This window comes from Vanacampus margaritifer, chromosome 5 (genome assembly GCF_051991255.1).
Source record: "Vanacampus margaritifer isolate UIUO_Vmar chromosome 5, RoL_Vmar_1.0, whole genome shotgun sequence".
Classification (NCBI taxonomy): Eukaryota; Metazoa; Chordata; class Actinopteri; order Syngnathiformes; family Syngnathidae; genus Vanacampus; species Vanacampus margaritifer.
Window position 1 is genome coordinate 30,217,079 of NC_135436.1, and position 24,502 is coordinate 30,241,580.

General features: G+C 41.9%; 1 protein-coding gene across 14 annotated transcripts in view; it reads left to right on the forward strand.

Moving 5' to 3' along the window:
- Positions 1–24,502, forward strand: part of robo2 (roundabout, axon guidance receptor, homolog 2 (Drosophila)) — a 342,596-nt gene that overhangs the window by 246,035 nt on the left and 72,059 nt on the right. For all 14 annotated transcript variants that reach the window (XM_077565197.1, XM_077565205.1, XM_077565200.1 and 11 more), the window contains 3 exons: positions 22,881–23,038; positions 23,134–23,254; positions 23,880–24,018. In XM_077565197.1, coding sequence (XP_077421323.1) covers positions 22,881–23,038; positions 23,134–23,254; positions 23,880–24,018 — 418 coding nt within the window. The remainder of the gene's footprint in view (positions 1–22,880; positions 23,039–23,133; positions 23,255–23,879; positions 24,019–24,502) is intronic.

Here is a 24,502-nt window from a genome sequence, read left to right on the forward strand (position 1 = left end):
TGCTGCCCGCTATGAGGAAGAGATGTGACATTTAGCAAATAGGGCCGTATGAGCCAGGCTGTGCTACTAGCGTGCGATGGAAGGGGCTATGCGGTGCCAAACAAAAAATTGGAGTTGAAATGAAAGCATCCGGAGTTTCCATGCTACTGTAGTTTCTTTAGCATTGTGGTGTATTTTTGGGGGAGCGGCACTGTGTCTTTGACAGCAATCAAAGAGCTCAGAGTGGTGCAAAGAAGCGCCCCGTTGAGCCGGGGGAGGCGTTTGAAGGCAGAGATAAGGTGCGCCAGCAACATTCGTTTGAAGGGAAGGCAACTCGGGTGTGCCAAACGTGCTGAGCGCAAACAGGAAGCGCTTGCGCAGTCTTTATTCTGTTGTTTACCTCCAAGACGAGACGCATCGACAGCACAATCGAAGACTATGAAGTCTGGGGACCGAGCCCTGTCGTGGAAATCTGCAAATTATTGACGACCCCCAACTGGGGTTTGTAACGAGATGTGAGAAGTTGTAGAATACTACTGGTCTATAAACCACTAAGTGGTTTGGCTCCTGAATATATTAAGGAATTGCTAATTCCATCCCCAGTAGGATTCTGAGGTGCGCAGTCTCAGATTAATTAGTGGATCCCGGGTTTCCAAAACAAACACGGTGAAGCGTCATTCAGTTAATATGCTGCAAGTTGAAGTCAGCCCTAAGTATGAATCGGCCTAAAAGTGTCCAGGTTAAGGTTTGTTTTTTTAATTATGCCTTTGGTTAAAGTCTTTAATTCATTTTAAAAATTGTTTCCATTCATCACGTCTTTAAATCTTTTGTTTGTAGATGTGTTAAGTTAGTGTTTGTTATTTTAGCAATTTTCATAAGCAAATTGGCACTTGGCGTCTTAGTTTGACTGATTGATTTACTGTAACACCGCAGATGAAAAAGATGTCAACACATCTCGCACGTACACGATCATGAACCCGTGTTGCATAAATTGACCGAATTCAGCAGCGAATTTATTCAACGCAAACAAGCCACCTTCACGTGAGGCTCATCAATATGCAACTCACACAATGACATCGCACATGAGCAAACAGACACAAGCACACAAACGGTATAAGTCATTAACGCATTTGCTCCCAAAAACGTATAAAAACGTTCTATTTTAAATAGTGCCATGGTCCCAAACATGTACTTAGACGTTGTTTTTATGTGTATATTTATGCTAGAGCATACAGAAGGCTTTGATGCAGACTCTGACCTGAAGAGGTGGCTTAAAGCATTTGTAGTTATTACAAAAACGGCCAGCAGGTGGCAGCAGAGTATAAGTATGTTGCAACAAGCTCTTTTTGTGAGGATTGTGAAAAATGATAAAACTTAGCTATATTCTAATGCTAATTGCTGCAAAACAGAAACAAATATACTGAATCAATATAATGTAGAGACGCTACTCTTTCTTTTGGTAGGTTCCAAATTTTTAGAGCAATAGAACACAATATTCTGTGGGCCTTGCAAAATCAGTCAAAATGCAGTAAAACAGCTGAGAGCGAAGGGGGTTGCTTCAGTGAAAGTGGCTGCCTGTGAATGAGTTAAACTCACCTTTTGGCATTTACACATTCCAAGAAGAAATGTTTGGGAATAGAGGGAAATTATTACAGCTAAGTAGACTACACGGTTTATTAGCAGCTGCGCTGGGAGACAAACAAAGACAAACTTTCAATAGTCGTCTCAAACAGAGAGAGAGAAAAAAAACACCATCAATAAATCGTGTAGTACACGTTTCAAAAGAACACCTGCGAATTCATGAATGCGGGTGCTTCACAGTCACGCTTTCACTCCCCGCTGTAAAAAAAAACATGAACAAAATGGTTGTTTGCTGTGTTGGAGTGCAGAAGCAAGCGTTGGAACTTGCAGTCCTCCGCAAACGTACATTTGCACTTGCCTTTGTGGATCGGATCTCATTAGATGTGCACGCGCGTCCCCAACAGCGAGCGCTGATAAAACTGCAAGCACTAATTGGCTTTTGCAGCCAAGGCAAACTCACAATGTGCTTTCATTACCCAGGGGGCAGCGCGTCTGCTTCTCCTCCGGTTCCGACATCAGGTCGGGGACGGCGGAGGCGCAGCACACGTATGTAACGCTCGTCTTTGTACATACGTGTGCACGCATACTGCTCGGCGTCACGCGGGGATCCCCCGCGCGGCGGCTGGAGCGGCGACTCAAACGCCGCCGGCAAACACCGGCGTGGCCCCTAATGGCTCCCTGGCGTGGCGTGGCGCTCTCTGGGGTGAGGCACGAGCGCTTCAAATGTCACTGTACGCCGACGACCTTTCAAGGACCTGGAATTAATCAGAGGAAAAATGGCCCCTTCCATCCTAAATGGCAGGAAGCGTCACCTTTGATCCCAACCTTGATGGAATCGTCTCCGCCATTCAACGCGTTCTAGTCGTAGACGCCACCACTTTCGTTTTTAGTCCCCCTCGGGGCGCCGGGTAGACATTATTGTTCGGAGATGTCGTGGTATAAATGTGTCTCTGTAATTTATGGCTTTAAAGCATCAAATGTGGTGATAAAGAGCTTTGTTTTAGCCAAAGGCAAATATTATTTGAGCATAAAACAGTTTTGTAATTGTCAAACTGGACACTTGATTAGGTACAGCCAATATTCACCAGTAAAACATCCAAACCGGACACGGATATCGCGGACTTGTATGTAGACGTAGCACGCAAATACATGACTGGAAATAATCCACAAAGTAAAAAAAGACACAACTAAAAGTACTCCATCTGATTTACAGCAATTATCCATTTGCAAAATTGTCAAATATTAGTTGGCAAAAAGGCTTTGGAATGTGACAAAAATTGCTTCATTCTTTACATTCTACTAAATGATGTCATTAATTAGTTTTCCTCAAGGCTGTAATACGTGAATGGCTTTTCCAGATATTTCAATGCAGAAAAATGATTTGAAGTGTTTTGAGTGCGAGGACAGTCCCGGGACGTTTTAAACTAACCCCTGTAGAGATTTTGTCAGATTCGTACCAAATTTGAACCACACATACCAGACGGACGGGTCGTTCATTTTTAGCCATTGCGTTCATGATGTCCGTTTTTGATGAGCCGCCTTAAAACAAAACAGCAACAAAAAGAAAACCACCTAAACAAGTCCATTTGCGCCCAATGGTCTCGCGAGCGACGGAGACCACGCCCTCAAGATCGTCTTAATCTCCCCCAACCATCAGAAGTCTTCTGTTTGCAGCGTGTTTAATTTAAAAGAGCAAGCAATTAGTATTGATTCGTGGCTGTCTCCTGATAAGATTTACACAAGATAACAATCATGTAACGGAGGGATGATTCCAAAAAGGGCCGACGAAGCAAGCCAGCCATCATTTTAATGACGTATGGATTCCCAATGACGCGCGTTGGCAGCGGGAAGCAGAAGCCTCGCTCGGCTCTTCATCATTTCAGGATTTTTTTATGTGCTTCATCTTCTCCCTCGTAGCTTCCCCACTCGTCCTCACTTCCGGTGGCGGGAAGTCACTTCACTCATTCAATCACAGCCATTTCCAATAAAGCAATCCCCCTTCCCGGCTGTTTTACTGGATTTTTGACTGTTTTGCACGGCCAAAAGAAAGATTAGAGTCTCTTCTTTGAACAGGAAATAAAAAAGATATATTTCTATCTGTTTCTGTTTTGCAGCAATTAGCATTAGAATATAGCTAAGTCTTATCATTATTCACAAATATGTTTAGAAATGAGGGTAAATTTGCTTCTTTTTTTTTCAACATGGCCCTGGTTGATCTCTTATACTCTGCTTCCACCTTTAACCTTTCTCTGCAGTTGCGAGGCTGCATCAAAGCTTTCTATATGCTCTAGCAAAAAAAATAAAAAATTGAGCTTTCAAATGATTACATTTCTTAATCAGATTAATCACATCTTAGAATTTTGATTCATCACAAATAATCGCTTAATAAAAAAATACTTTTTAATCAACATTTTTTTCCCCGCCAAATGAAGAGCACCGGTTATGTGTTGATTCTTTTGACATTTATTTCTAATCAGTTAATTATTTGCATAATTTAAAATGGGGAAAAAAATGACCCTAATATTTTGACATGAACAAATATTCTAAATATGATACGCAAACATTTATTAAATGCTTTGTACTTATGTTTATTGCTAAAACACAACCTGTGCTACCTTAAACGTAGCCATCCGCTGTCACGCTAAATGATAATCCATGGTCAAAATTTATAGTGCGATTAAATTCCGTTAATTTATGATTAATGCAATATTTTTTTTGTGATTAATTTATCAGTTAACGCTTTAACTTTGACAGCACTAAAAAAAAATTTTTTCTTTTAAAAAAACGTATAAATACATCTTTGGGACACTTTGTACACCTTTTTCATTTTTATGCCCTACAACCTTAACTGGGGCTTGTAATATAAATTTGAAAGCCAAACTTGAAATCCCAACCCTGGCATAGAACCCTAGTTTGAAAAAATATGCTATTTTATACCTGGCTTGATACTCTAATCCCAACCGAGAATTGAAACCCTAACCCTGGCATGGGACCCTAACAGGGTGCTGCATTCCGTCTCCAATTGGGAAAAAAAAAATAGATATAATCATTCAGGGCCAGCCCAGTTCAAATAGATCATTGACGTCTTTAGCCGTCAATGGCAGTTGAATGAGTAACTTGAAGTAACGGAGATTATCGTTCTCCCTCGTTATTGTTGCTTGTTGGCATGTCAGTGACAAATGTAAACGATGTCATTGTAGATTCAGCTAAAATCGTCCCTCATTATATCAGGGTTCACATTTCAGTTTACTTGATTTTTCCCTCAATTGTAGGGTTATGAAGTGATTATTTTTTCCACGCTGACTGTAGTAGTGCAGAGTATTAAATCCTAGCCAGGAGGAAAGAGTGCCTTAGAAACAGATAATGTTCAGTTTGGGATCATTTCACATTTAATGGAAGAAGCTCGTGCAATGTGCAATTGTCTTGAGTTACGCAACTGCACGTCTACTGCAAAGTAAACATGGTTAGCTAATTTCATTTAATCTAGCCTAGCACCGCGAGTTACAGCAAATTGTAATCCCTCCACAAGATGGACGCAAGATAACCGCACAAACCAAAACAAAATCCAGTCAACGCCAGCACATTGTTGGCTGATCTGCTGACGCCGTCACTCAACACCAAAATAGCTAACGTTTAGCCTTTTCATTGTCAGCCAGATCTTCGTTCTCAATTGCTGACTTTGACGTCACCAAAATATGTTTTTTCAATTTTAACCCTTTTTTTTGAAGTAGTTCAGAGTTGCTAATTTATCAAAAAATATATATAAAACATACTCCTAGGCATTCTGCAACATGATATGAAATAGATTAACAAAAAAAAACACAATTTTACCATCTGATGGTTTGCGGAGAAGATGGTTTTGTTTGGATTGATTTCCAGCTCAACAAAACAGCATGTTTGTTGCCAGCCATCTTGTCACCACCACTCTGGCTCATGTAAGTGCAATATTCATCCACTAGATGGCCCCATGCAGGGGTCAAAAGTGGCACTCTGGACTTTTGAAGTTCAATTTGTAAAAAAAAAAAAAAGGTCTGTTATTTGAGTAGCATAATTTATAGGGGCCAAATTTGACCCTGTGGGTTCTCCAGGGTTTGAGGTGCATACACACATTCACCGTCACAGATACTACAATTAAGGATGGAAATCCCAACTGTGCGCTTTGGCACTCCACGTGTTTTAGACCGCATGTACCGTATTTGTAGTTCCACTGAAGTACAAAGGGTGAGTACTTTCTTCCACCGCTGCTGCGCTCGATTCAAGCAGTTCTGACTGAGCGGTCGCAGCCCATTGAATTATTTGCTAATTGTCTGCTGGAATGGGTATTGATTGTGTTGCGCGGCAGCTATTGATAATCTTATATTGTGCGTGCTTGTGTGTGCGTGGACGGTCTCAATCTGGCTATATGAAAGGCGGCGCTGAAGGCTTGCGAAATGGAAATGCATGCTGATGATGCGGCGAGCTGAGGGATCATCGCCGCCGCTGCGCCGCCGCTGTCTTGTCCTTGCCATGTAGGTCACGGCTGCCCTCCGACGATATCGCCTTCCATCCGCAGCGCCGTCGATACTGTTGACGCAACTGTGGCGTGCGCAGAGCTCCACATTACCACTCGCCTCATTAGGTTGGCTCCTTTGCCGGAAAGATGAACCTCGCCGAGACGGAAACAACCGCGACCCCGAGTAACGCAATCGGACAAGTTGGTCGCAGGAACATTCGGATTATTCTATTTGTCTGATGTGGTTTCCGATGCACGACACCAAATCTACTAGACTGCTTCCTCTTTTGCTTTAAAACTCTACTTTGAAAACTTTCATGCATTCTACAAACCCTACTTTTAACTCACTGAAACCCGAACTGAGGTTTAAAATTTCAATTTGAAAGCCTAATCTGAAAGCAAAGCCTCACATTGAAATCCAAACCCTGTTTGATACCCTAATTTGAACCCCATAAATCCTTTGTTGAAAGCCAGAATTGAAATCCTATTTTGAAACCCCTTGGACGCCAAACCCATATTTGAAATCCTAACCCTGGTTTACAACTCTCATTCAGACAAACCAGCTCAGACTTTAAATATGAATTTAAAATCCCAACCCTGGCGTGGTACCCTCATTTGGACTCCTAAACTCTAGTCTGAAATCCTAACCAAGGTTTGAAAACTTGATGTGAAAGCTTGACCAAAATCTTGGCGTCCTAACCGTGGCTCAAACCCTAATTTGAAAGTGTAACCTTGCCTTCAGTTTGAAATATTGTAACTTGTTAACCTAATTTCAACCCCTAAGCCTTCTTTCAAACCTTAACCCAGACAAAAAAATCTTACTTGAAATTCCATCCTTTGCTCGATACGCTAATTTGAACCGTGAACCTGAATTTGAAATAGTAAACATGGCTCGTAATCCAAATGTAAAATCCCAATTTCTTACCTCATAACTCATTTGAAACCCCTACTTTGAAACCCTCTAGAACCAAACCGGTGATGTTCTGATGTTTGAGGTACACACGTAAAAAATGCACTTCCAATAAAATATTGGCAAAAGTACTTGTCAATTTTTAGGTTAAGTGGGGTTGTCGGTGTCTGCTGAAAGTAACTAATTAAGTAACTTGTAATCTATTTTTTTTAAATCTAGTAATCAGTAAAGTAACTAAGTTACTTTTTATTAGTAACTGTGGCAAACTGGTGGTCTGATTAATCATAATTACTCAATGCAATAATCACACAGGTAATTGATTCTAAAAAGATTTGATAGTGCAGCCCTACTGTTATTACCTCATTTGTTCAATCATTAGGTTGTTTTTAAGACAAAATGGCTTATTGACATTTTACGAATGCAAAAAACGTATTGCTTTAAAAAGAAGCAGAAACGAATGATTGCGTCATCTAGAAGAAACCGTATTAACCGTACTTTATTTGTTGTTTGTTAGCATGTCAAACAAAAGGACGCACGCTACCGTTAGCTTAGCCTGCCGTTGTTGCCTCCACTTTGAATGAAATCCTCCCTCCATTAGCATGCGACATCAGGCCGGTGTAAAGGTATACCGTATGCAAGCGCACCGAGCCAGAGAGCCGATTACACATGCGACTAACACAATTACTGCCAGCGTAACGCAATTAACACAAATTGGATTGCGAAATAAGCGAGCGAGGCCTGTCACGCCGCCTCCGCCTCCCAAGATGTAGCGGCCCTCGACGGGGCGGCGCCAGGCCCGACGCAGCTGCGATAAATCTCCCAGTAGTAAACGTGAGTGAATTTGTTGCGTTGTTGCCGTGCGCGCGTGCGCGTGGACTGGAATGGATCGTTTGTGTACGCGAGTGTAATGTAGCAGTGATTCGCTGCATCAGCAGTGCTGCTGCGTTGTGCTTGAAATATTTCCACGTTTGGCACGACACTCGTTGGCGGTTCATCTTCCAACTTGTACACGCGTCAGTGGTGCCTTCAGATACAGATGCGAGTTTTTTCGCATCTTTTGGCACCCGTTGAAATGGGATGGAAATGTGGCTAATCCGTTTCAGCCTCCCAAATAGAAAACACAAATGTGTAATAAGGGGTGAGAATCTTTGTCTCACTATTCAATTGGATTACATTTTTGGATCTACGATTCAATTTAGAATCGTTTTTTGATTCAGAATGATTTGATTGACAATTATTTCTGCTTCAATTTACAGATGTGCAAAGAATCTTCATGATCTACTCCATTCGGACTTGCTAATGCTAATGCTAATGCTAAGCTACCCGTGGCACTTCGCGATTCTTAAGAGAATCCATTTTTTTGGCACACATCTTTTGATAAGAATCAATAAAATTAAAATAAATAAAATCGCAGAACAATGACCAAGTTTATTATAGTTGAGGACAACAAACAAATAAAACAAAAATGAAAACAACAAAATAAAATTGAAATGCTGTGAAAAATAACAAAAACGAACAAACTACATTTTACGGGGGGCTTGTAAATAAATATAACTTAAAGCGAAAATGTCCTTTGTTTTAGTCTTTGTCAGTTCATTTCATAAATGAGCTTTGGGGTTTATTTTAAATCTATTTATTTCAGCGTTAGTGTTTGGCAGCACAGACAAAGTATGGTTGTGTTCAATACTTATTGACACCCCTGGTGATGACGTACATTAATTGAATGAATCGGGTTTTGCTTTTTTTGCTCCAATTGAAAATAAATTGTGTTGCTCCTTCTGGCGTCCGTCCTGGCCACATGGGGGCAGTATAACAGAGAGTCCTAGAGATTCACAACGGACTCAGTCAGCTGCAGTAATAGTTGTCTTTTTTTTTGCAAAGGGTCAAGAATACATTTTTGTGAGTATTGTTATGTTTGTTTTGTGGCTTCTTAGGTTATAACTTGGTAGCATTGATGCTATTTTTCAGCCTGTCTATGGTGTTTCTGACCGTTTGTTAGCGTTAAGCTAATCCGATTTTCCTAAGGCCAATGCGGTTGTTTTAAATACTCATTGTCTTATTGTCTTTGTTTCATGGCATCCATTTATCTGCTTAGATGCCAGAGTATATCATTTGGAAAGTTAACCTTGGGTACGCGAACCCTACCTGTATAATGTTTGCTCTTCTGCCATAGTTCAGATCTATGAAGGGATCAATAAATGTCTCCGCAGGTGATTTGAGGCGCCGACTTGAGTCCAGGCCTTCGCAGGCCTTCAAGTTGGGCTGTCCTGACCTTTTTACGATTCATGCACTGGTTGACCAAAGCGTCGCACCATATGGCAAACGTCTCACCAGTAATCCATGGTGGAGGTGTTGGATTCGACCCTCTGGGGTGGTATCGATCCAAGTGAAAGATGATCCGAGTGGGCCGTTTGGAGGGCTCAAAAAAGCAACCTGCCCCTCGCCAAACATTGTCGCTCATAAAAAGCCGCAATTCTGCATGATTTACGATGAGGCGAGAGATCTTTCTTTCTTTCTTTCAAGATTCCCATTTGCTGCCTCTGTGTCGCTCAGCCAGCTCTGCATCCGCACCACATGAATGCACGCGGCGGATGGGTGGGGCTCGCTCACAAGCAGCACAAAGACATAACAACACCCACAAATGCTGCAGTTTTTTTTTTCTTTATCATGAACAGAAAGGAAAATATGTAGACCAAAAAAAATATTGAAAAATAATATTAGGCTAAAATGTCTTACATTAAGAACACACAAATATTGTAGCAAAAAAACAAAAATACTTGAAGAACAAAAAAAAAAAAAACATGAGTACTATTCAGAATAGTTGACAAAGGGATTTACTTGAGAAAAAAAAATGCATAATCGAAGACAACATACAAAAATATCAAAAAATAGAATGGTTCATTTTCGGGATGGTATCGGTCCGATTCAGACTACTCGTGGAGGCTGCTGACACCAGCCACTGATACTTAAGGCAAAAATAATCTGACGTTAAATCCTCCTCAGCAATAGTTGCTGTTTTTATGCAACTATTGCTGAGGAGGACTTAAAGCGTGAAATTTTATCTATCAAAAGTATTAAAAGTGTCGATGCACGGAATCAGTGGGAACTCAAAGAGTGAATACAAAATACAAACATTGTGAACAATAATAAAAATACTATGACCAAAATTCACAAGTATTAGCAATCACACAAACATATTGCAATAAAAATAATAATAATAAAAATGAGAAAAATACATAAATATTAAACAAAAACATAAAAATAAATAGAAAATACCAGACCAGGCAAAAAATAAACAACAACGTCTATCGGTGCTTGGGTCAACTCGTGCAGCCCATCCTCACTTTTGCACTGTCATGTGTCAGCAAGTCGGATAAGAGGCGCTCATCTCCCGCCGAGAGCTTCATTAAAACGCCGACTGACACCTTTTTATAAGCTCCTAACAGCTCGCTCGCTCGGCCCTTACTGCCAATCCAATTACGGAGCAAAACAATAAAAAAAGGAAAAGACGCAGCCGTGTCAAATATAGGCTGCTGTAGAATATACATTTATAGGGGAAAAAAAAGAGGCCATTAAATGGTCATAAGAAGATTGACTACAGAAAACGGCTGCGGGGCGTTGATGCTCAATACAAATGCTTGTGTAAAGTGTGACAGCACTCACCTTGTGGGCGTGCGTGTGTGAAGGGATCCTTTCTGTTAAAGAGCATCCTGAGGATTATCTTTCCTTGTGGAAGGTCAATACCTCAACGTCCTTGGAGTGGCGTTGACATACTGTACACATACATGCACTGTGTGCGATATTGAAGTTCAATCAGGTCAAATGTTATTCAGCAAAAATATACAAAATACAACAAACACATTACAACAAGAATATTGCGTTAATATGACTTTTACAAATATTACAAAATAATACAGAAAATGTAGCTAGACAAAATGCTAGCAAGGTTACAAAAATATTAGCAGAAAAATACGCAAATATTAGGCATGTATTTATGTAGTGCAGTTCATAAAAAATGTGCTTCATAGAATTTAAAGTAATTCATTTAATTAATCATTTGTTTAAAATCTTTTTCAAATGAGTCAAAGACATTTAAAAGAAAGAAAAAAATAGAGATAAAATGAGAAAAAAAATAAAAATATATTATTAGAGTAAAAGACACAAATACAACACAAAGATAATAAACTATCAAACAAAAAGGAATCACAGAAAACCAAAATTATTTTAAAAACATATAAATGAGAAACACCACTAAGAAAATGTTCAAAACATTTGACGATCAATATTTTCAAAAATGCATAAAAGAAAATATAAGATTAATACATTGCAGTCTGCTTGGGCTGCTTCTTTTTTTTTTTTTTTGTACAAATGCATTTGTACTACCTGTAAAATGAATTCTGAGATTTGTTTTTCTGTAAACTCAAATTTCACGAGCACAATATTAATCAGAATGTCATCTTTTGCTGGCACATGCAACACAAAAATATGTTTCATTTCCAAACTCTTCGGGAAGCGTTACTAGATGTAGTACACGCAGTTGACGTTAGCTTTTCTCCATTGCACGCTTCACACGCTGGTCGTGAAACGCAACCCGAGCTAATGTGGTTTTCATTTCCTCTTCTCCGACCTGCGGGTTTGCTGAGACGTCATAAATAGGGAGTTTGGGCTCCGGGTTTGAGCTGACTTGTCTGGCAAGTCGACTGTATCCAAGACGCCCACTTCAAAAGGTGCTAGCTAGCGCTAATTCAAAGCGACACCTCTGCCCGGGTCTGCCGAGACAAATGAACCCGGAGACCACCAAAATGGCATCACATTCCCTCCATTGTAACGCCTGATAGCGATTAACATGCCGGCAGGGAGTGAGAGGATTACGTATGTTGCAAACGATGCGGTGGCGTGAACCTCTCAATGAGCTAACTTAGCCAAAGGAGCGAGCTAACAGGAGTCCTCGGATTTCCTGTTTTCGCCTCATGGTCTCACCATTTCTTAACAGCAGGATGCTAGGCTACAAAAGTGCATTTGAACAGAACTGTTAGTGTTTTAGCAAATCAGGTTGGCGTTAGTTTAATGAATAAGTAAATCCACATTTGTCACGTGTGACAGGGACCAAGCATTAAATCCGTCGAAAAACTATCGTCTCAAAACGCTTAAATAGCATTTCAAACTCATGCTAAGTCACTTTACTGGGAGTGTACATCACCAATTCCTATTTAGACAGGCCAATTGCTACTTTCCTTTAATCCTGGACATTGGTTCCATATTGCGGCATTTTAATGTACAAAATACAAATCAGTTTCAGCCTCTAGCTAATGATGAGTCGCACAGAAAAACAAACGCCTTCAGATCCTTTTGCCGATTTTCTTTCACTTTTTTAGTTCACTCCTTCACGTACAACTCATAAGCTTGCCATTGATGCTTAGACAGGAAGGACTCTCAATTGTGACCTTTATTTGACTTACTTTGCCCTCGAGTACAGAAAGTGCAACCCAACAGCTCTGTAAATATACAACTAAAAAAATGAAAAGGAAGGCTACATTTGAAGGAGTCTTTGACAGCCACACGTGACCATCAAATGTAGCCACCAAAAGATCCTGTTGCACCTCAATTACAGGAAGTACAACCCACCAACTCTGTAACGGCAGCTCTGCTTCCTCCCCACCAAAAAACGGAAACAGAAGACCACATTTGAAGGAGTTTCAATTGTGACCTTCAGATGTAGCCTCCTTCGAACGCTTTTGCAATTTCATTTCACTCAGTTTGCCCTCAAGTACAGGAAGTGCAACCCAACAGCTCTGTAAATATACAAGTGAAAAAGAGGCGACATTTGAAGGAGTCTTTGACTCTGTAACGACAACTCTGCTGCCTCCCCACCAAAAAACGTGAAAGGAAGACCACATTTGAAGGAGACTTTGAATTGGGACACGTCTTGTCTTGCCTTTAAATGTAAGCCTCAAAAGATCCTTTTATGTTTTGCTTTTTGTTTTTTTGTACTGCTTTCAAATACAGGAAGTACAACTAACCATAACGATGCTCACCACAAAAAAAAAACAGGAGAGGAAGGCCGCATTTGAAGGAGTGAGTGAATTGAGTCCCACTTCAAATGTAGTCTCCAGAAGATAAGCACTAGTTTCATTACAGTTTCTTCACCCTCAAATCAGTTCATCCAACCAATTACAAATTAACGGACATTGTTTTGTTGGAGTCTTGGAATTGGGACCCCGACGTCCCAAACGGCCTTCAGATGTAGCCTCCAAAGCTTTACATTTTCCTTTCACTCCACTTCCTCTCCCCCCCAGTACAGGACACACCAGCTCCGTAACGAAGTCTGTGCGCCCCCCCCCCCGCCAACACTGGCAGGAAATCAATCCCTTCCCCCAACTTCCACCTCCTCCCCCATTTTTCTTTGCCCTCCTTCACGTCTTCCTACCCCCTCCTGGCTGTAAAGTGTCCACTCCAGACGTGAGCGCAGCCGTCACGCCTGGCGCGGGGCCTTATCGGAGTGGGCACAAAGTCCCGCGGGCGCATTGTTCATCGGTTTCATCGGTATCGGCCAGCTCGGGATTGGGCACACCGGAGGCTTGTGCCAAGCCCGAACCCGCTGACCAAATCACCAGCCCGCCCCTCCGGAAAAAAAACACACTCAGAAGCGTCAACAAGAAATGATGATGATGATGATTTTTCGGGGGCGAGGGGATGCATGTTTAACGATAGCGATGAAGCTATGACGCGTCATTATTTATTATGCAAATGAGGACCATTTGCGACTCAATTAAGTGATTAGAAAAGCTGTCGCTCGCCGTCTCCCTTTGTTTCCCGTCTTTTTCTTTGCTTTTCAGCACATTACGGTAATGAAGCCATTACTTCTTCAAGTGAATGCTAATGACTTTTTAGCTAACATTTTAATGAGCTATACATTACCACGACGCAGGGATTAAGCTGCAGTGTGAGTGTGTGCTGCAAAGGGGAAAGGTCCATTAAGAGTTAATTATTTTGTTTCTCAGGAGCCACATTAGTTTTTTTTTTTTTTTACGGAATCAAACACTGCCATTACCACTACCATTATGAGCACTGATGTCAAAAGTTTTTTTGTCAAACTTTTTCCACCAAGCACTATCTAAAAAAAAAAATAGGGCTGTCAAGATGAGTGTGTCAATTTCGAGTTAATTTCGAGTTCCATCACACCATACAGCCATTGATGATGATTGACAGCGCGAGATTATTCGACAAGCGTCTCGTCAGTCGCCTTCCGGGATCTGTCTCTGACTCCGCCCACCATGTGTGGGGAATTTCCATCTGTTATCTCCAGAACGCTAACCCTGACCTTAAGCGTTGCTTTAAAATGGTTTTAACATCTTCCAGTGGGCAACCCCCCCCCCCCCCCCCCCACCTCAATAGGTGGTCACCTCAAACGGGGATCTCATGACTGTAAGGCAGTTGTGCTTACCACTACCCATCGTGATGTGAGCGATGTGTAAAAAAAAAAAAAAAGAAGACATTTTGGACCAAAATACCACACTTTCTGCCAAGAAGTCATGTGGGCTTTAGCACTGCCGACCCCTCCCCTCCAATGGAGGATGATGACCACACCAGATGGACAGTACCATTTTGACTCAATGGACCTGCAAGGGTTTAAAAAAAAAAATAAAAAAATGTAGTTGTATCCACATCTGGATGAGCCACTATCATGGCTCATCAATCTACATCAGGATAGTTACTGGTCATCAACAACCTTTTTGGGCGTGGGGGGGCGGGTGACGCGTCTTGTTTCTTTAGGAACGCTACAAGGCTTAACTTGCTTTTCACATTGCTTGGCAGAGAGCCAGCCGCCATTCGACGTCACTACGCACTGAATGCGTTGTAGATATTGAGATGCAAACGTCGTTTACCTTATTTACAATATATTTTTTATGAAATGATGTAAGTGCATTTTTTTTTGTTCCTATTTTTAAGCGGAGTGTACAGACTTGGGTGATGCATGATTGCCAAGCTTTTGGTTAAATTGTGGGCGGAGCCGAGTGTGAGGATTTCCTGAAGGATTTTCCTCGTAAAAAGCATGTATTTATGGCCGCATGCGGCTTTATTTGACTTTGTCCAAATGGACAGACTGTGTTCTTTGCATTTCTCGCCATCCGTGTAAACAGAACCTCTGGAGTCCTTCGCCGCCTCTTCCTTTTGACCTTGAACGAGCCTGCTCTCATCACGCTGCTGTGTTGTGTCTATTGTCTTGCCTCTTTTCCATCAAAGCGAATATTCTCCTCCATCTTCCCTCCGAGGCGTATATAAAAGATGCACATTTCATAGCGTCATATCGTCGCCTTCTGAATTTCTCCCTCGCAACCGCGTATCACTGTCAGCCGCGCGCTTCATCTTTTTACCGCATTTTCCGCATCTTATCGCCCCAAAAAAGTGACAGTGTTATTTACAGTCCCCCCGGGCTGCGATGGAGCAGGACGGCGTCGGGAGATGCTATCGGGGGGGGGGGCTGGCCGGGCCGCCGTTCATTGAGACCGTCCACGCGGCGCCTTCATCTGCAGTCGGAGTGATGACTGGAAATGATCAGGGTTGTGTGGCTGATGGTGTGAGATGCGACGCTTCGGTCGCAGTGGCACATCCGGGCTGGGGAAAAAAGTGGAGAGACTGTCTTTCAGGGTTGTTCATACAGAAAAATGGAAGGATGAAAGGGCTATTTTAACATTATTTGACTTAAATATATGTGACAAAATGGTCCAGATGTCGGAAAGTCCCGTCATTTGGCAAAATAGAGCATTAGGTCCATAATGTCGATTTTGAGATTTCTCCAAAAATAGCCTCCTTGAGGTCTCTATTTTCATTTCCCAATAGCACTAAAAGTTTAAATCATAGTAGAAGTGTATGTAAATACGCAATTATTAGGACGAGTGCATGTTAGCCAACATGTTTATTAGCCGACTTTAGCTAGGAACAAAACTCGGAATAAAACTCATGTAAACACCTCCAACGTCACATCACAAATGATTGACATCAACGGACATAGCAACCAATAAAAGCTGAAATAAACCATAATGCGACCATTCGGCACCAAAGTAAACAAAAGACGCATTCTACCTTGTTGCAGCGTCATCGGTAAACACCGCGGCGAAGGTTTGTAATCCAAATGGTGATCATCTTCAATTCCGGAATCTCTTTCTTTGACGAGTCTATTTCTACTTGACTGTAAACGAACGATGACCAAGGACACATTTGACCGAGGAGACACGAAGACACTCGACCACTAGGGGCAGCGTGCTCTGGTGCACCTGCAGCATGACGCGACAGCGACTCGGATAAGTGTCAAAGATTTGAAATGGCGTGTATGTGATCATGTAAGCCAGTCTAAGTAGTAGTAGGTAGTAAATAGGTTGTTGGGTCAAAATGTGAATTTTTTTATATTTATTTTAGGGATGGCAGACGGTTAAAAATTTGAATCGTAATATCTGTTCTCAATGTACAATAAAATGTACAATATTTTTTTTCCAGCATTTTCATACTTGTAAAAGTAACGTAAAAGTGGGAAGAAAATGTTTAACTAAAGAAATATGGCTGCATCTTTTAGTCATTGATACAGTCATTTCATAATGCATCAAATTAGGTTAAAAATTAGTGTTGTATTGTATTTGTGTTGAGCTCATTTTTCTGCCACTAGATGGCATAGTTGCATTTATAAGACATTGGTGTCAACTCAGTCCATTTTTCTTATCATATTTAGAGCTAATCTAATCTTTAACATGAAGTAATTTGTGAAATCCTGCACATTTTTTAAATTGTAAAATAAAATTTGACCTTAGTCTCCACAAATATATGCATTATTATACAATTTATTACTGCAAAATGTTGACGTTGACACGTGTGCTGCGTTGCAACTGGAATTCCTCCAGTAAAGGCTTTCCAAGTAAGGGGCGCTCATTAATCGCGCATTCAAAAAAAATGAGTGGCCTTAATGTAACTTGATATGAACTCAAAACTAACGCACTCATTTTGACACCCCTAGTTTATTTATTGAATTATTTATTTTTGGGTGTGACAGCAATCTGCTCGCTTGGAAAAAAGAGGAAGAAATGTGTTAATGACGCGTTCCTCAGTTGGCCGTTTGGTTCCAGCTGTTGCCCCGAGTGTGCTTTAACCTGCTGCTCGCTGTCGTGCTGCGGGGGCACGCGGCTGGCTGGAGTGCAAAGGTCATCGGGGAAGGGGAAAACAGATTGAGCCCGTCGCCTGGGTGGAGTTGCGGTGTTACCCCTCGACTGCCTTCAGCACGGAGACGAGTGCAAGTAGCGACAACACGCACGCTGCCGTGTTTTGTCTGGTGACATAAATACAAGCTCTCGCCTCTTCGGGCGCAATTGAAAACATTGTAATAGCGCTCTTTGTGAGGACGCCGCTTCAATGAAATGATATCGTAGCTCCGAGCTACCTCTTTACAGCTAGCCCAGATATCGCGTGCGTGTGTGTGTGTGATTTTCCAATCAGAGCATTCCGGTTGGTGCCGGAGTGCGGAGTATGTCCCCCCGGGCTTCTAATCTGCCTCTCTTGTTTCTTCGCCTCCTGACCTGGCAAGAGAAGCTCGGAAAGCACGCGAGGTCTTTTGTGCGGATAAAAAGGGAAAGCAATGAAAATGCACACATGTTGCATTGTTATGGAAAATAGAAATGCTTTGCTCACCACACACATCCAGTCGACAAAAAATAATTAAGTAAATAAATACATAAATCGCACTTACATTTACAGCTATGGTCAATTTCGAGGTAATTAACCTCACAGGCATGTTTCTTCAACGTGACTTCCTGTTCAAATTCAGCCATTTTGTGGGTCAGGGGTCGCCAACGTGAGCCTGGTCTAAAAATAGCATCTATTATTTTTCAAGTGGTTGCACTTTTTTAAAAACACAATTGTATTATTGTAAATTGCAAAAAAAAAAAAAAAAATCCTAATAATAAAAAAATAATAATTTTCAAAAAATGATTCATGTCATTATTGTCGTGCGTGACCAAACTATAGCGTTTATGGGAGGCAAGCTAGCAGGCGCTATGATGACGATGATGATTTACCACTAGAGATTCTATACCACTTTTTTTTACCACTTTTTACAAGTATTTGTTCTTTGCGTATTTTTGACATATACAATTTCATTTAAGACAATGACAAAACATAGTTAACAAAACTTTCTTTCTGGGGCAGTTGATGATTTGCCGATTTGTCAAGCTGTCACAGTATAGCGCCAACTACTGCCGAGGAGGACACACTGGATGTCAGATTTCCTTTGTCTTATTTAGGACTGCTCGATTATGAGGAAAATATTGATCACAATTAATTTGGTAATAATTAAAATCACAATCAGTACAATTGTTTGTTTTTTGGTACAAAACAAGAAAATGTTTAAACATGCGAAAAAAAAAAAATGATATCCTTTTGGACCAAACAAGATTTATTAAATTAGTCATTTTAAATAAAAAAAAAATAAAAAAAAAGGTGCAAATATATAAATTTAAACAACTCAAAATTAGGATGAATATTTTTTTATTTTTGTTTACGATTATGCCAATTTTGTAATTGTGGAGTGTATCATGTGAAATTGCAATTGAATTTCCATTAATTGCACAGCCCTAGTCTTAAGTGTCGGTGGCTGGTATTGACGAGCTGCGCGAGTGCCCAATACCTAAAAATAATGCCGATATTGGCCTGATGCCAACACCTGGCATCGGTACTAGTCGCCCGTGCCTCTTGAGCACCAAATCACAGAAGCAAATTTGTTGATTGAGGAGTGTGTACGTAACTGGTATCCCTTCACATTCATCAGTACCCAACAAGTAGCTGCCCGTGACCCCCTGCTGTGAATTGTTGAGGCTTTGTCATGCGTCTTATGACAGACAAGTCCACCCAATGTCATGTTGGTTGGGCTTGAAAAATGTTGGAAGTGTTGGTGGGTGTGAGTGAAGGTGCCCTCCGTGAACCCACTGTTAGGCGCGCGCTCTCCTGTGGGTGGACGTGTCGGTCCTGTCGGCACTTATCTTGGTATGCAGGCTGCAAAGACGTCCTCAGTCAAGGCTGCCCACTCATCTTACTGACAAGCAATGTCAAAGCCGCCACGTGAGTAATGTTAGCTGGGCACAGCGGAGCCGAATCTCCGACCCCAACCCTCGTTCTTGCCTTGACGCATGCGACCCGCTTTGGATAAAGTGTCGGACACACCTTGGAATCCATTAATTACATTGATCAATCGATCTGGGGTGGGCTTGGAGGCCTTATGGTTAACTGCGCCAACATTTTTACCCCAAAAATAGGTTAGGGTTTTAGAAAGTTTAGGCTTTGAAAGTTTTGAAGATAGGGTTACGGATTCAAATAACGGACGGTTAAGGTTTCAAGCTAGTTTTGAGGATGTGGTTAGGGTTTACGGTTTAAAGTTTGGGTTTAACTAAGACGATATTGGATTTTCAAATTTAGGTTTGAAGCCTGGGTTAAGATTTGAAATTTGAGTTTTAGGTTAGAATTTCAAGCCAGGCTTAGGTTTTAAAGTGTGGTTTTCGGGCCAGGTAGGGTTTTAAGCCTGGGTTAGGATTTGAAAATGGGCTTTTAAACTAGGGTGTCAAGTTTAAATTTGAAGCCTGGATTAGGGTTTCAAACAAGCATTTGAGTTTCAAAGTTAGTGTTTCAAATTATGGTGAGTTTCAAACAAGGGTTAGGGTTTCATGCCAAGGTTGTGGCTGCAAATTGAGGTTTTATCAGGTTTCAATTAACAATCTGAATTTAGGGCCGATATTTCACATTTTCTTTACATGAATTGTACTTCCTGTCATTTTTTTATATCCTTGTGTCGCAATACTTAGACGGTATCACCATTTTTTCCCCCAATTTTTTTTGTATTTATTTATCATTTCTTAATGATGTAAAAATGGCTTCCGGTAAGTAAGACATGCGTGGGAGTTGACGTTTGGGCAATTTTGGCAGGGACCCTCTTTGGCCCCGTTCACCCACAGCCCTCGGGCATCTCCGCAGCGGCTCCAGTTGAAGGTGAAGTTGGCGAGCCGCAATCTTCAAACCGGCCCACTCCTCTCATACTTGCCCTGAAAATCAAGAAGAGCACCAGGAGATTGCAACTTTACAGATCCGGCTCCCGTTTAGCCTGCAGCCCGATGGGCCGATAACGCTTGCCGGCGTCGAACAACCAAATACAGTCGATGAATATTAATAAGCCAGCAGTTTTGGGCAAGGGGGGGGGGGGGGTGCGGGCGGCTCTCCTGGAACTCGACAGGAGGCCGAGTGTTGTTGAGATTTTTTCATAAAGGAAGGGTTTGGGGGTTTTATAGAAAGCGAGCGAGCGGGAGCAAGAGTTCACTTCCCCGACTTCAAATACGCGCCAGTTGACTTCTTGTTGTTCTTCCAAAACAAAAGCGGTACGAAAATGCCAAGCGGCAACGTGCAGACATGAAATGCGCCCCTGCAGGTGGCCGCTCACAAAGCAGCAAGTCCTGCACTCTCTTCATTGGTTTGGCATGCGTTCGCACCCGGGTCAGGCTTTCAAATTAGGCGTTCGAGAAAAATGGGGCTTCAAGTAAGGAATTCATGTCAGACTTTCAAATCAGAATTGAAATCTCCGTTCAATTCTTAAAACAAGGGTTAAGGGTTCAGATTAGGGTTTTAAAACGGGGTTATGCTTTCATATTAGAATGTGAAGACAAGGTTAAGGTTTCAATTTTGGGTTTCAAGCCTGAATTTAGGTTTTCAAAATAGTCCCTTGAAATTGGGTTTCAAGGCCGGGTTGTCATTTAAATTATGATTTGAAGCAAAGATTGGGTTTTAAAGTTAGAGCTAAAAATGTGGCTTCCAAGTCAGGCTTAGTTTATGGTTTAAAACAAGGGTAAGGGATTAGGGTTTCAAGACAGGTTTATGGTTTCAAATGAGGTTTTGATGCAAGTTTAAGATTTCAAATTTGGCTTTCAATCATGGGTGGGTTTAGATCTTCAAACGAGCCCCTCAAATTTGGCTTTCAAGACCGCGTTAGTCTTTTAAATGACACTTTAAAGCAAAGATTGGGGTTGCAAATTAGGGTTCCAAGCCAACGTTTAATTTTCCAATTAGGGTTTGGAGTGTGGCTACAGGGTTTCGAGTCGGGCTTTCAAGGTTGGGTTATGGTTTCAAATGAGAGTTTGAAGCAAAGATTACAGGTCCCAATTCAGGTTCAAAGGCTGTGTTTTCAGATGTTGGTTTTATTGCAAAAGGTGAGTTTGGTAGGGTGCAGATTGGATTCAATTAGCGTTGAATCATCCCCTTAATGTATGTTTGTGACTCGACTCCCTTGGGTGCCATCAGGACTGAATGGAGGGGAACAATCAAAGGCAAACAACATATTGTGTGTGTGTGTGATGGTTGGGGAGGGAGTCAGCTAATTACCTCCCAAGTCCTGCACAGGAGGCGTCGAAACACACACGCCCGTTACCTTGCCCGTGTCTTGTGTGGAGTGCCCCCATTTGCATTCACATCACACACAAGTGCGGGATAATTGGCTTGAAAGCCCCGCTGGAAATAAATGCGAGGGGCCGACCTCCGTCGAGAGGCTAAGAAGGGCGCGGCCAGCAGTTATCCCCTCTTATAATCCCGCCCACAACCACACCAGGACCTGCGGGCCGACCCTTCATCCAGCGTCTTCAAACGTCCTCCAACAGTGGGGAATTCCCAAAGTGTCATTCCCGGGATTAGAGACAAGGGGGGGGTTCGAGGGGACCCCCAAGTGGGACTATGGATTCCTTCACTCTTCATCTAATCCTGGGTTAGCATTTCAAATTAGAGATTCAAACAAGGGTTAAGGTTTCAGTGTAGGATTTGAAGCTAAAGTTAAGGTTAAGCAAGAACTGGGGTTCGAATGAGGCTTTCAAGGTTTTAAGACCCTTCCATGCATTACTTCATATTTGACCCCTGGCGTTAGGCTTGAAAACATTTTCATCTGAGGGTCTCATTTCCTGCCATTCATTTGCATTTGTGTGCGTGTGTGTGTGAGAGACGGCCATGTTTGATGACGAAAATCATGGAAGGGATGAAAGGCCGACATGAGGGTGATCAGACACAAGCCCTCTTTTGTGCGTCAGACCCTCTGTGTCGTCGTCGTTGTTGTGTATTTTTTTTCTAGCGCAAGTCTGCAGGGGTCTTTGTGTGTGTGCGAGCCCCTCGTTCGCCCTCACATGTGATTGACACGCAGCTTCGGGGCTTTCCGTCCGTGTTTGTTGTCCACCGGGACGCCCGTTATCTCCAATTAGCTTTCCCGTAGCTCGCCTCCAACATGGAAGCGGTTCCACGATTCATCAGATCTTGGATTAACAGTTCGGAATCAATTCATAAAGTTTGTTCCATTAGCAATAAGAGAAGAGAGAGAAGAAAAGCTCATTTAGACTCTAACATTTGTTGGGTCAAATATAACCCAAATTGGGTCCAAATGGGACCTACCCACTTTTTGGGTCAATTTGACCCAACATTCTGGGTTGTTTTAACCCAAATGATTTGGATCAAAAAGTGAGAGACCTGCTACTTGGGTCAATTTGACCCAACTTTCTGTGAGTATAACAACCCAGAAAGTTGGGTCAAATTGACCCATGTATAGCAGGTCAGTCCTTTTTTGACCCAACTTGGGTTGTTGTTGTCTTAACCCAAACAACTCAGAAAGTTGGGTCCTTTTTTTTAACCTGTTGAGTGGCCATGAGGAATTTGGTTTTAAATTGAAAAGTTACTCCTGGCTTTTTTCAAATTAAGGTTTCAAGTCAGGGTTAAGGTCCTATCAAGTCAGAGTTAGGGTTTTAAATAGAGATGGACTAATATGATTTTTTTTTCAGGGCCAATAATATACCAACTATAAAAGTAGTCAAGGAGGCCAATCGTCCACACAACTAAACATTCTTTTTACCGACGCTCCCTTTTTAGTGCTGCGTGACGACTTCCGGCAAAACCCGACCGACGCGGTGGTGGCGGCGGGAGAGCCGGCCATCCTGGAGTGCGTTCCTCCCCGAGGCCACCCCGAGCCCACCATCTACTGGAAGAAGGACAAAGTGCGCATCGAGGACAAGGACGACAGAGTTACGGTGAGAAACCCCGAGACCAACACCAGGAAATCAACGGGAACATCTGACAGTTAATAACATTAAAACAATGTATCTTTTGTTTTGTTTGTTTTTAGATCCGTGGAGGGAAGCTGATGATCTCCAACACAAAGAAGAGCGACGCCGGCATGTACATTTGTGTGGGAACAAACATGGTGGGAGAACGGGACAGTGAGACGGCACAAGTTACCGTGTTTGGTAAGTTTGATTTCCGCCGGTCGATCTCGCCACCAAATCTGCTGGCAATCTGCCAAGTCCTGCCTCATAAATTATATCTTGGCACAAAGCACAAAGAATTCGGCTTTCCGACGATATATTACAATTATTGTTAACATTAAACCCCCTTGTGTGTTGCGGGTCAAATTGAACCGTTTATGTTTGGTAAACTTAGTTTATTTGGTACGGAACTTCTGCTTGGCCAAATTGTAATCATCATATAGTCGCTGCTTTGTGAAAAACACTTATGTCCATTTTTGTCTCTTTTTTTTTTGCATTTTTATGATTTGGGGATGAAACTGAATGCAGACATCTCAAAAACATAAACATGTAAAAAAATGACCAAAATGGACATATATTTATAAAAAAAAAAAAAGATAAAATTGCTGCTGGCTGGGTTATTTTCTTCCTTCAACACATGTGACGGGTCATATTGACCCGTGAACATTTTTGGTGCAACAGAGACACAAACATGACAGGAGGGTTAATATCCATAATTAGATATCGTAAGTAGGTCAACTGTAAAAAGCTCATCTTCATTTTGAACTCAATCAATGTGTCCTTTTAAAGGGAAAACACTTTTGTCGATGTTCTTCTCCATTTGCAGAGCGACCGACCTTCCTCCGGCGACCCATCAACCAGGTGGTGCTGGAGGACGAGATGGTAGAGTTCCGCTGCCAGGTGACGGGAGACCCCCAGCCCAACGTCCGCTGGAGGAAGGATGAGGTTGACGTTCCTCGCGGGAGGTAAGACAGCCAAAGCGGCAAACCAAACAACATCTTATGGGACAATAAATCATTGGAATGATCGTCAAAAAGTCATGCCGTGCTCCGCCCACATTCGATGGCGTAGGCAAAGAACTTGCCACTTAACTCTTTGACTGCCAGACGTTTTCAGAAAAGGGATGCCGTGGGTGCCAGCCGATTTTAAGCATTTTGACTGATCTTTCAAGGTCCACAGAAAATTATGTGTTTGGACTATGGAAACACACATACTACCAAATCAAAGATTGGACTGTCATCTTTCATCAGAAAAAAAAGTTTGTTTCTACCTTATTCCGTTTTTGAGTAATCAACTATAGAAAATGGTTAGTTTCACCTCTGTTTTGAAAAAAAACGTCTTTTAACGTCTTTGGCACTCCTCCATAGGATTTTACTAAACGTTATTTAACGTTTTTGGCAGTCAAAGAGTTAAGGTTACCTGTTTCTTATTCATTTGGGATTCACTTGG